This window comes from Ambystoma mexicanum, chromosome 1p, assembly GCF_040938575.1.
Source record: "Ambystoma mexicanum isolate Mex_15411 chromosome 1p, UKY_AmexF1_1, whole genome shotgun sequence".
Lineage (NCBI taxonomy): Eukaryota > Metazoa > Chordata > Amphibia > Caudata > Ambystomatidae > Ambystoma > Ambystoma mexicanum.
Window position 1 is genome coordinate 1,172,200,064 of NC_090921.1, and position 12,515 is coordinate 1,172,212,578.

Sequence of the window (12,515 nt, forward strand, 5' to 3'; positions counted from 1 at the left end):
CCAGCCCTCTTACGAGTGTTAGTGCAACTAGGGAGTCTGGCTTCAGATGTCCTCTTATATAGAGAGGGTCAGACTGGGCTGCCCTGAAAAGTTTTTCAACTCTGGTATTGACTGCTCTGGTGAGGTTCGGGTTCACCAGGGACGGGTCTATTCTTCGCTGAATAGACTTAAGGATAGGGATGGTCTGGGCAACAGGCCTCCTTTCTCCCACGAACTCCTCGGCGAAGTCTCTCTCTTCCTGGACACCGTGGGTGTCAATATGGAAATGTTCTGCTGCTCGTGCGAGAACCTCGTTCAGGAGGGGTTGGTTATCGACAGGGGAGTCGGTAACCGGGGCTTCCTTCTCTACCGGGGAGTCTACTCTGTAGGTTTCAGGGTCTTCCTCTTCCTCTTCTTGGTCCTCATCATCCCCATAGTAGCCTGTCCCGGTTTGCTCTTCTACCATGACAAAATCTTGGTCCTCACCAAAGGAAGTCTCTCCTTGATACAGTGAGTATGGCCGTGAGTATGGTTGTACCTCGAAGGGGTCTGTAGACCTCATCGGTGTCTCAAACCGGGGCTTCTTACTCGGTGGGATAGATCATTAGAGCCTGAGGGTGTAGCCCCTTGTGGATTATTTGAAAGGAAATGGTCTGGATTTTTATCGTAAAAGTCTGCCAAAGAAGACATCCTTGACATGACCCTATCCATGTCATCACTCGACCATTTTTTGGAACTGGGAATGACTCTTTCAGAAAGTCTAGGAGATTTATCTTGAGTAGATTTGCTGGTTTTAGAAATATCAGCAGACCTGGTCTTGTCTGTCTGTTTAGGAGGAGTGGAGTGTATCACAGGTGTGGAAGAGCGCAGAGGCTGCTTCTTCTGCTGTTTTCCCCCCTCCCCGGGAGTGGAAAAGTGTTTTCCCTGTCCCTTTGTGGCTCTGGAGGTTTTCGACGCCTGGCGTCGAGGATCGGGGGTAGAATCCCTGTCCTTTGAACGTGGGGCCTCGCTGATCTTGTCTGCGGGCTCTGACTCCTGGAGAGCGGCCTGGGGGTGGAAGTCGTCTTCGTCCTCTGACGATCGAACTTCTGTTAGCCTAGGGAGCGAGGCACTCTTGGCAAGAGTGGATGATTGCCTGGAGTCATGCAGTGATCTCGATCGAGAACGCCCAGAGGACACCGATTCGGACCGTTCTGTTTATGCCTCTTTCCGAGAACTCGACGTCATCGAGTCTCGGTTGGACTTTGTGTGTTTTGTGTGAGTGGTATGTGAAGCGCTTGTGTCGCCGGGGGTCTTCCCCATAGCCGCCCTGTCGGACGACCTTCCGAGGTCGGGGACCTGCGCTCGGCTGTCTTTCGACGCCCTAATGCCCTCGCCGTCCGAAAGCACGGCGTCGCTGCCATCGCTGAAGGCGCCCTCCGCTGCCATGGCCGCCTGCCTGGCGTGGTGGGCCCAACGCTTCGTCGAACAGTCCTTAAGTGTCTTAGGTTTAAACCTACTACACGCTCTGCAGTTCGCTTCGGGGTGGTCCCTCGGCAAGCAGAGATTGCACGTGGCGTGCCTGTCGACCCAAGGGTATTTGCGATTGCACTTGGGGCAGAATTGAAAAGGGGTACCCTCTATACGCACCTTGAGGCAGCGGGCTGGTAAGTGTAGGAAATGTATAAGGTGTACCTATATACCAAGAGTGTAGAGTATGTCCAACCCCCCACTCTCCCTACTTGCAGGGCCGAGGCCAGAGGCCTTCCAAGGCCCAAATCTGTTGTGCAGCAGCCGACGGTCGATTTCTTCTCCAAGCCGGCGTTGAGTGTCGAAGTTCGACGTTGGGTTGGGGAAAGGATGTAAATTAATCAATATTTTAGAAAAAGTATGGCTAAGGCCAGGGGACTCCGCAAAATGCTTCCGACCAGTATGGCGGAAAAAAACAATCTGAGGATCCTAGACGCGTGAGGGATCTTGGGTACAGTGGACTTCACACTAGGGATAGTATTACTGGCACGCCCTGTGTCGACGCCCATTTTGGAGTTTCAAAAAACAAACTGTAATACTCCGCAGCTTCCACTAGATGTCGGCCTATGCACAGCATGTGATCGAGGCAGATTCCACAAGCCTCAGAAATATATATATATATATATATATATATATATATATATATATATATATATATATATTAGATATATGATACATTACTCACCGTAATCGTATTTCTGATGCTTGTATCTGCTTAGATTCACATGCTGTGCATAGGCCGACATCTAGTGGAAGCTGCAGAGTATTACTGTTTGTTTTTCGAAACTCGAAAATGGGCGTCGACACAGGCGTGCCAGTAATACTATCCCTAGTGTGACGTCCACTGTACCCAAGATCCCTCACGCGTCTAGGATCCTCAGATTGTATTTTTTCTGACATGAGGAAGCATGAGGAGTAGCGTGAGTACAGATAATCCAAGCAGATAGACAGAAAGGTAAGACTACAAGCAATCATGCGCCTTCTCTCGGAGGGGAGGAAGGGTGGGTCGCATGTGAATCTAAGCAGATACAAGCATCAGAAATACGATTACGGTGAGTAATGTATCCCTTCTGAGGCTTGTGGAATCTGCTTAGATCACATGCTGTGCATAGATTAGCGAGCAGTACCAGAAGAAGGAGGTGGGATGTGAGAAGGGTCATGAGCAAACAGGTGTCTTAGAACCGCTTGTCCCACTTGTGTATCTGTCTTGGAATGAGTGTCAATGCAGTAATGCTGAGTAAAAGTGTGAATAGAGCTCCAAGTAGCTGCTTTGCAAATGGTGTCGAGGGGAACATTTGCAATGAAAGCCAGAGTGGCCCCAATGCCTCTAGTAGAATGGGCCCTTGGCGTAAAAGGCAGAGTTTTTTCAGAAAGAGAGTAACACAGCTGTATACAGTTGATAATCCACTTCGAGATCGCGCCTTTAGAGACGCGTTCCCCCTCTCTGCCTGTAGCTACGGAGACAAACAGTTGATCTGTTTTCCTTAGCGGTCTGGTTTTATTTACATAGTAGAGGACCGCCCTACGCACATCAAGGGTGTGTAGTTTCACCTCAGCTGAGCTTTGCGGGTTCTGGAAGAAAGCCGGAAGCTCGATGGACTGGTTTACATGGAACTTCGATATAAATTTAGGTGAGAACCTAGGGTGTGTGCGTAAAACCAGTTTGTCTTTGTGGATAGTAAAGAAAGGATCCTGCACTGACAGAGCCTGAATTTCACTGACCCTTCTTATAGAGGTAATGGCTACTAAGAAGGCCGTTTTATAAGTCAGGTGTTTAAGACTACTTTTATGCATGGGTTCGAAAAGGGGGCCCATGAGCTTAGCTAGCACCACATTGAGGTCCCATCCTGGCGGTGGGTTCGAAATAGGAGGGTGAAGTCTCTTTACTCCTTCCATGAAGGCTTTAACTACTGGTACTTTCCACCACGATACTTTGTTATGGGATGTGGTGTAAGCCGAGAGGGCTGCCAGGTGTACCTTCAGAGAGTTAAATACCAAACCTGCGTCCAGCAGGTGGAGCATGTATGTTACAACGTTGGAAGGAGTGCAATCAACTGGGTTGATTTGTTTATTCTGGCAACAAATAACAAATCTCTTCCACTTGTCAAAGTAACAGTGCCTTGTGTTTGGTTTCCTGGATTCTTTTAGGATGTCCATACACCTCTGTGGTAATTTGAGATGCCCAAACTCTATGACCTCAGGAGCCATGCTGCCAGGTTCATTGAGTTGGGTTCCTGGTGCACTGTTTGACCTTGCTGCTGGGACAGTAGGTTGTACCAGGCTGGGAGTTTGATGGGTTCGCACACCGCCATCCTGCGTAGGTGTGGAAACCATGGTTGTCTCGCCCACATGGGAGCAACTAGGATGAGCGTCATCGATTCCTTGTTCATCTTGTACACCACCTTCCTGATGAGAGGAGTTGGTGGAAAAGCGTACGCAAACATCCCTGACCAGTTCATCCACAGGGCGTTCCCTTGGGAGCCTGGCTGGGGGAACCTGGATGCAAATCTTGGGCATTGTTTGTTTTCGCTTGTGGCGAATAGGTCTATAGTGGGGAAACCCCACTGAGAGAAGAGATCTTCTACGATATCTCTGTGAAGGACCCATTCGTGTTCTTCTGGGAGGGAGTCTCTGCTTAGGGCATCCGCTAGGGAATTGAGCTCCCCTGGAACATGTTGTGATGACAGGAAGATGTTCCGTCTGAGTGCCCATATCCAGATTTTCTGGGCAAGCTTGGACAGATTTGGCGAACGAGTCCCTCCTTGTTTGTTCAGATAGAACATGGCTGTCGTGCTGTCCGTCTGGATCTGCACCGACAAGTTTAGCAGATGGGGCTCGAACGCCCGAAGCGCTCGGAATACTGCCAGAAGCTCTAGCAGGTTGATGTGGTTCTTGGCTACCGAGTGAGACCAAAGACCCTGAGCTGTGTGGTGGAGATGGTGAGCTCCCCACCCAGTCAGGCATGCATCTGTAGTCACCACTGCCTGTACTTCGGGATCGTAAAAGGGTTTTCCCTTTGCGAGATTCTCTCTTGTCCACCAGTGTAAGCTCTGTACGAGTGTTGGCGAAACGACCACTAGATCGTCCCACTGACCACTTGTCTGAGACCACTGTTTCGCCAACCATTCCTGCATGGGACGCATGCGCATGCGCGCGTGGGGGACCAGGTAAATGCATGACGCCATCATGCCCAGTAACCGCATTGCTTTGCGTACCGTTATTTGTTGACCTGACTGATAATGTGGGATTTGCAGTAGTATATTCCGAATTCTCTCTTCCGAAGGGAAGGTCAACCCTTTCTGAGTATCTAGGATTGCTCCTAGGAACTGTTTTGAGGTGCTTGGCACCAGACTTGACTTCTTCTCGTTGATAGAGAAGCCTAATTCGTGGAGGAGGTCGATAGTCCTCTGAATGTTTGACCTGCAAATTCCTGGGGTTTCCCCCGTTATGAGCCAGTCGTCCAGATAAGGGTACACTGGGATTGCCTCCCTGCGTAGGTGTGCAGCTGCCACCGCCAGTATCTTGGTGAATACCCTTGGTGCTGAAGCTATCCCGAAGGGCAGTACCTTGAATTGGTAGTGGCGGCTGTCCACCTTGAAGCGCAAGTATTTTCTGTGCGCTGGGAGCATGGAAATATGAAAATAAGCATCTTTCATATCCAAGGTTGCCATGTAATCCCCCTTTTTTAGGAGGGGGATTACCTCTTGTAGCGTGGTCATACGGAATTTTTGGGGCTTGACATACTTGTTGGCAGGCCGTAAATCCAATACTGGGCGCATTGTTAAATCTTTCTTTGGCACAAGGAAGTAAGTTGAATAGATACCCTTGTTTACCTGGTGTCCTGGGACGAGTTCTATCGCGTCCTTTTCTAGCAGAATGGCGATCTCCTCGAGAAGGATCTTCTGATGTTCTAAGGAGTGCATTCTTTGTCGTGGAGGGTGGTTCCGGGGACGCTGCAGTAATTCTATACAATATCCTGTGGACACTGTTGACAGCACCCATCTGTCTGAGGTGATCCCTTCCCAAGCCTGGGTGAAGTTGGAAATGCGTCCCCCTACTGGGGTTGCGTGAGAAGGGACCCTGAACTGAGCGTCACTGCTTTGGTGGAGGCGTGCCACCTCCCTTGTTGGGGCTGCCTCTGCATCTTCCACGACCTCTCTTGTTACCCCTGCCGTAACTCTGGGTAGACTGCTGGTTGTTGTTCCATTGTGTACCCTGTCCTTGGGCATAGTTGCCTCTTTGTGAATTTTGGCCGCGTGGGCGACGAAAATTACTGTTCCCCCTCTGGTTAGGGGGTTTGTTGGTAAGCTGGCCAAGGGATTTGAGAGTCTCGTATTCGTCCTTGGCATTTTTAAGTGCGTCTTCGACCGCTTTCCCAAACAATAGATCGGGTTCCACCGGCTTGTCTATTAATGAAGCCTGGGTTTCTGTTTTGAACCCCGACTGCCGTAACCACGCATGTCTCTTGATAACAGTACCTTCTGCTATCAATCTTCCTGCGTTGTCCGCGGCGTCGAAAGTTGCTTTTAATATGCAACCAGACACGGCTCTCCCTTCTGCCGAGATCCGAGCCAAGTGGCCCTTTAACGGTTCAGGAGCAGAGGCTATGAGTGCCGCGACCTCTTCCCATTGATGGCAGTTGTAACTTGCCAACAGGGTGGTGGAGTTTGCAATCCTTGCTTGGTAGGCGGACGTTGAGGCTACCTTCCTGCCAAACCCGTACAGTTTTTTGCTCTCCTTGTCGGGAGGAGCTTCTGACGACGATAAGGGTGTCCCAGCCCTCTTCCGAGTGTTGGTAACCACTAGGGAGTCTGGTTTAAGATGTCCTCTTATATAAAGAGGGTCAGACTGGGCTGCCCGAAAAAGTTTTTCAACTCTGGGGTTGACGGCTCTGGTGAGGTTAGGATTCACCAGGGATGGATCTATTCTACGTTGGATGGATTTAAGGATAGGGATGGTCTGAGCGATCGGCCTCCTCTCTCCCACCAACTCTTCTGCGAAGTCCCTTTCCTCCTGTACGCCGTGGGTGTCGATGTGAAAGTGTTCTGCTGCGCGAGCGAGAACTTCATTAAGGAGGGGCTGGTTATCGACTGGCGAGTCGGTAACTGGGGCTTCGCTCTCTACCGGGGAATCTACTCTGTAAATTTCCTGCTCATCTTCTATCTCCTACAGGTCCTCATCATCCGCATAGTAATCAGTCCCGGTTTGTTCCTCCATAATTTCAAACTCCTGGTCCCTTTCAGGGAAAGGCTGTCCTTGGTATCTGGGGTGTGGAGTAGAGTATGGAGTAGAATAATGCTGCACCTCTAAGGGTTCAGGTCTTTCGAACCGGGCCTTTTTACTTAGGGGGATAGGATCAGAGGAGCCTGAGGGTGTGGCCCCTTGAGGGTCATACGAAAGGAAATGTTCTGGGTTTTTGTCATAAAAATCAGCTAAGGAAGACATCCTTGACATGACCCTGTCTATGTCTTCACTGGACCATTCTTTGGAACAGGGTATGACTTTAGTAGGCAACTTAGAGGACTTAACAAGGGTACCCTTGCTGGATGTTGATGTCCCAGTAGATTTGTGTTTGTCTGTCTGCCTAGGAGTGGAAGGCTGTGCTTTCCGCCGTTTTCCCCCCCTCCCCGTGCGTGGAAAAATGTTTTCCCTGCTCCTTGGAGGCCCCAGAGACTTTCGACGCCTGGCGTCGAGGGTCGGGAGAGGTATCTGTGTGTTTCGAGCGTGGGGCCTCGCTGGTGTTAACTGCGGCCTCGGTCTCCTGGAGCGCGGCCTGGGGATGGAAGTCGTCTTCGTCTTCCGACGATCGAACTTCCGTTGATCTAGGGAGCGAGGCACTCTTGGCAAGAGTGGATGATTGCCTTGCGTCATGAGGCGATCTCGATCGAGAGCGCCCAGAGGACACCGAGTCGGACCGTTCTATCTGTGCCTCTTTCCGAGAAGTCGATGTCGTCGAGGTTCGGTTGGACTTAGTGTGCTTTGTGTGTGTAGCGCTTGCGTCGCCGGGGGTCTTCCCCATAGCCGCCCTGCCGGACAACCTTCCGAGGTCGGGGACCTGCGCTCGGCAGTCTTTCGACGCCGTAATGCCGTCGCCGTCCGAAAGTACGGCGTCGCTGCCATCGCTGAAGGTGCCCTCCGCTGCCATGGCCGCCTGCCTGGCGTGGTGGGCCCAACGCTTTGTCGAACGGTCCTTAAGTGTCTTAGGCTTAAACTTACTACACGCTCTGCAGTTCGCTTCGGGGTGGTCCCTCGGCAAGCAGAGATTGCACGTGGCGTGCCTGTCGACCCAAGGGTATTTGCGGTTGCACTTGGGGCAGAATTGGAAAGGGGTACCCTCCATACGCAGCTTGAGGCAGCGGGCTGGTAAGTGTAGGAATATACAAGGTGTACCTATATACCAAGAGTGAAGAGTATGTACCACCCCCCACTCTCCCTACTTGCAGGGCCGAGGCCAGCGGCCTACTAGGCCCGGGCTGAGGTCAGCAGCCTTCCGAGGCCCAGATCCGTCGTGCAGCAGCCGACGGTCAATGTCTTCTCCAGCCGTCGTCGAGTGTCGAGGGTCGACGTTGGGGTGGGGAAGGATGTCAATAAATAATTTTAACTTCAATCATTAGCAAAAATATGGCTAAGGCCAGGGGACTCCGTAAAATGCTTCCGACCAGTATGGCGGAAAAAAACAATCTGAGGATCCTAGACGCGTGAGGGATCTTGGGTACAGTGGACGTCACACTAGGGATAGTATAACTGGCACGCCTGTGTCGACGCCCATTTTCGAGTTTCGAAAAACAAACTGTAATACTCCGCAGCTTCCACTAGATGTCGGCCTATGCACAGCATGTGATCTAAGCAGATTCCACAAGCCTCAGAAATATATATATATATATATATATATATATATATATATATATATATATACATATATATATATATATATATATGTCAATTGTGAAAAGGTCAATTGGGACCCTTTAAATTCGGTCAATCGTTAATTCGAACAATTGTAAACAAACAATTTGGGTAATACCGTTTATTAATGTTTAAATAACTTATTTGAACTGATTGTATTACAGGTGTTACTTTAATAAGGTATACATTTTTCAGTATATCAGTGTAGTGTATTTTCTAGTCGTGTGTGGACGATTTGTACCTCTGTCGACCTACTACCCCTACTGAGAATTAAACCTAGCCGCTTGGACCACGCAACCAACATTTAAGAGAAGTTTGGCTTCCCTTTGTTGTCAGTGGTTTTAGCCTTCCCCTTAGGGTCAGTCGTTGTAGCATCCTCAGAGGGTGGCAAAAAAACTGCCTTACCACAGAGTAAACACATACGATGCGGTTGATCAGTGAATACATACCATCCTATTTATAAAGCTCCCAAGATCCAGTCACAGATCTTCTGAGCTCCCAGCCTGGAGTCTCAGGAAGGCCATACATGGCCACACACCTGTCACCATGTGCACAGGGTAAGCAAAGCTAAGCTGCAATAGTCCCACTGAACTTTCAAAAGCAGGTTGCTATTTTATGGAAGTGTGCAGGGAATACGCTGTTGTTCCCTGAAAAAAGTAAAATGGCAGCACCACTGCAGCGGTCAGGGAAAGGGCTATTGCCTGGTGAGTTGTAGGGGCTCCCAGGGAGCACAATACACTCAGGTACATCACCAGTAAAGCCTTGGACACATGTGGACGGGAATAATTTTGTAAACAAGGGCAAGCAAAAAACATCAGGGAAAACAGACACGTCACAGTCTAGGAGTTCAGACGCAAGTCTGGGTTCCAACAGACCTTCCTCATAACAGTTCTTCAAGTCAACTTCTTTTGTATCCAGATATTGTACAACTGTGAAGCAGACCCTCCACTTTTGTGGAGAAATGGGATAAGGATAACGTCCCAATCCGAATTAAAAGGTTGCATTCACTTCAACATTTTGTCAGCCTTCTAATCAGTGGGAATTGACATATTCGAAATTTTCTGGCCTGTTCTAGGGCAACCTCTCCAGATGTCATTACACACTTAAAACCAGACATCTCATTAAAACTGGTCTTATCTGGTGATATCCACTGCCATCTAAGGAACACAGAGGTCAGTTTAGACATGGCCATATTTGGCAACATCTGTGTCACATTCCCTCCACACAGGAGCCTCATCTCGCTACAAGCCTCTGCACTGGATTTTACATGAAGGTCCATCAGTAAATAAAGCCTTCAAGTACAGTGAAAAGATGTCTCCAAACAACGAAGGCCATAGAGCCAGCTATGTGAGGTGTCGTGCACAGGGGCAACAGGGTACATGATATAACCAGATGGACTTGGGGACTTTCAGAGGCCATGAACGATTCACACATTTCTAATGAGTCCTTGGATTACAACTTATTAGGGAAAACTGAATACTGGCATCAGGAAAAAAGTGAAATAATAAGTGTGCCACACAAGAGTAAAAGTGCACTACTTTGTATCCGCATCAGGGTGCCTGACCCCAGCCCCACAGACACTACTTACCGCAAACTTGTCATAGAGCTGATAGGTAAGCAGTGGGTTGGGCAACTCGCGGAAGTAAAGCTTGCAGAGAGAGCTCACACAATGAATGTCCTGTAGGTACACGTCCTTGGTCAGGTCTGGAATCCGTTCACTATCAAATTCATGCCTGTAAAGGAAGACTAACTGTGTGAAGGTGAACAAAGAAAAGACTATTCAGAGTAAAGAAAACCGATGTTCAAGAGGCGAAGAAGCAAAGAGGTAAAAAATGCAGAGGACAATAAGAGACAAGATGGGAGGGAATAGAATAAAGACTTGCAAGGTAGATAGAGAGAGATGAAGTCATTGGATTTGTGGAGAGGATCAAGGGATAGAAAGGCACTGGTGGAAGTTGTAATGGAGAGGACAGTAAACCGGATGTGCGGGTCCTAGATAGAGGTCACGGAGAAAGAAAAAGAAAAGAGAAAATGACAGAGAGGAAACAGGAGGAGCCAGAAGGGGAGATCAGAAGTGATGGAAAATAAGAGAAGGGGGGACGGAAAGAGTCGAGAGGAGCCAAAGAGGCAAAAGAGTTGGAGTGATCGAGAGAAAAGAGCAGTCAGAAAGGGAGAGGAGCCAGAGCGAAATCACAGAGGAGGCAGGGAAAAGGGGGGTTGCAGGGGTAGAAAAGGACAAACAATAAAAGTGGGAGAAAACCTGAAGAGGGAGAAGACAGCAACCAGAGATGGAGAGGAGCCAGAGAAGGAAAGAGGCAGAAAAAGAGTCGAAATGTAACAGAGCAGGGATAGGAAGTGGTAGAGGACCCAAAGAGGAAGAGGTCCCAAAGAAAAGTCACAGAAGGAAAGGAGGTGGTGGCGCCGGAAACAATGAGCCACAGGAAGAGGAGGAGCTGGAGGGGGTGCAGCCGGGAAGGGAGAGTAGAAAGGTGCCAGAGATGAAGTGTGGGATGCATCATAAGGAGCCAGAGAAGGAGTAGCTACAAAGGGAGGATGAAAAGCTAGAAAAAGGAAGAGCCTGACTAGAGCAGAGGGGCAAGAGAGGAACACAGGGGCAGCAGAGAGGAAGAGGGGGCAGCAGGGAGGAAGATGGGACAGCAGGGAGGAAGAGGGAGGGGTTGGAGGCAATGGGAGGCAGAGAGCAGAAAGAGGGGATGAGGCAGAGAGGAGAAAGAAAGGGGAGGGGTTAAAGAGCGTGAAGAGGCAGGAAGAGTTGGAGAGGAGGCAAGAGCAAAAGCGCTGGAAAGGGAGCTGAACCAAGAGCGGGAGAGGAGCCAGAAAGGGAGATGAACCAGATATGAGGCGAGAGGGCTGGGGAGAAGCAGAAGAGTTGGCTAAGCAGTAGAGGAGCTGGAGAGCTGGCAGAGCTATACTAGAGGGAGTTTAGGAGAACAGGAGTGGCGTTAAGAGAAGAATAGGGGAGGAGCAAGAGAGGAACCAGGGTGGCATAAAAGAGGAAGATTGTAGCAGCAAGAGAAGTGAGATATGGAATGGGAAGGCGAGTGAATGGAGGTGGAGAGAAACCAGAGAGCGGCCAGATTAAGAGACTAGCGAGTGAAGAGGAGTAGACACAGAGAGGAGTCGCTGGAGAAGCGATAAAAAGCCAGAAAGGGAGGGGAGGAGAGCGGGAGAGGAGACAGAGGGGCCAGATGGAGAGACGTGGGAGCAGAGAAGAGTGGGACCAGAGGAGGAGCCATAGGGAGGAGAAATCAGATCAGATATATGTATAAATGGAATACAGCTGTTGCCTTCTAGCAGGATAGAATGAAGAGGTCAGGACCGACCTGAGCTTCTGGATGTTGGAGGACACCCCAGAAAGGCGGTAGATCCCATCCACAATCCCATGCTTTTCGATGAACTCTGAGCAGCAACGCAAGACCTGGGGGACTGAAGGAGAGCAGGTGAGAGGGCTGTAGTCAATCCAACCTGTAATTGGTTTTATTTACAATTTAGGTTACAAGACTAATATTGGTTAGGGATATTTATACTCCGTTCTCTGGTTAGATTTGTGTAACCAGCTACCGTAAGGGTTTACAGTGTAGCACCCAAAAGATAGACCAGACTCTCTGAATTGGTAGTCTATGGCATAACAGTCACACTTCACTCAAGGAAGGTTAGAAGGCTAATGGATAGGTACAATAAGGCTCCCAATGGACACCCCAAGAGTACACTACACAGATATACTGAAAAATAAATACTCTTTAATAAATGGTTACACAGAATACCGATTAAATAAGTGCTCGAGTTGCAATACAGTAAAGCAGTATATATTAAAATGGGTCGGGACACACCCTTCACACTCCTAAGAGAAACATACAAGCAAGAGCGTGCGGTAAACTCCGTACATCAAGAACCAAAAATGCCACATGCTGAGTCTCACAATAATTTCCCCCAACATCTAGTGCATTGTGAAAACACTTTCATTGAAGTAAAGCATATACTTAATATAGGTCCTAGATGGAGGGAAGGGGGTTACAATTCACAACAGGACTCAGAGGGTCAGCCAAGATCCAGAATAGGCCTGTGTTAGGGGCGTTTTCCAAAAGTCCACTGTGAGGTAA

The 12,515-nt window shown here is 49.2% G+C and overlaps 1 protein-coding gene across 3 annotated transcripts in view; it reads right to left on the reverse strand.

The window, feature by feature from the left end:
- Positions 1–12,515, reverse strand: part of ARHGAP33 (Rho GTPase activating protein 33) — a 1,138,731-nt gene that overhangs the window by 280,893 nt on the left and 845,323 nt on the right. For all 3 annotated transcript variants that reach the window (XM_069604876.1, XM_069604877.1, XM_069604878.1), the window contains 2 exons: positions 11,739–11,841; positions 9,983–10,127 (listed from right to left, as the gene is read on the reverse strand). In XM_069604876.1, coding sequence (XP_069460977.1) covers positions 9,983–10,127; positions 11,739–11,841 — 248 coding nt within the window. The remainder of the gene's footprint in view (positions 1–9,982; positions 10,128–11,738; positions 11,842–12,515) is intronic.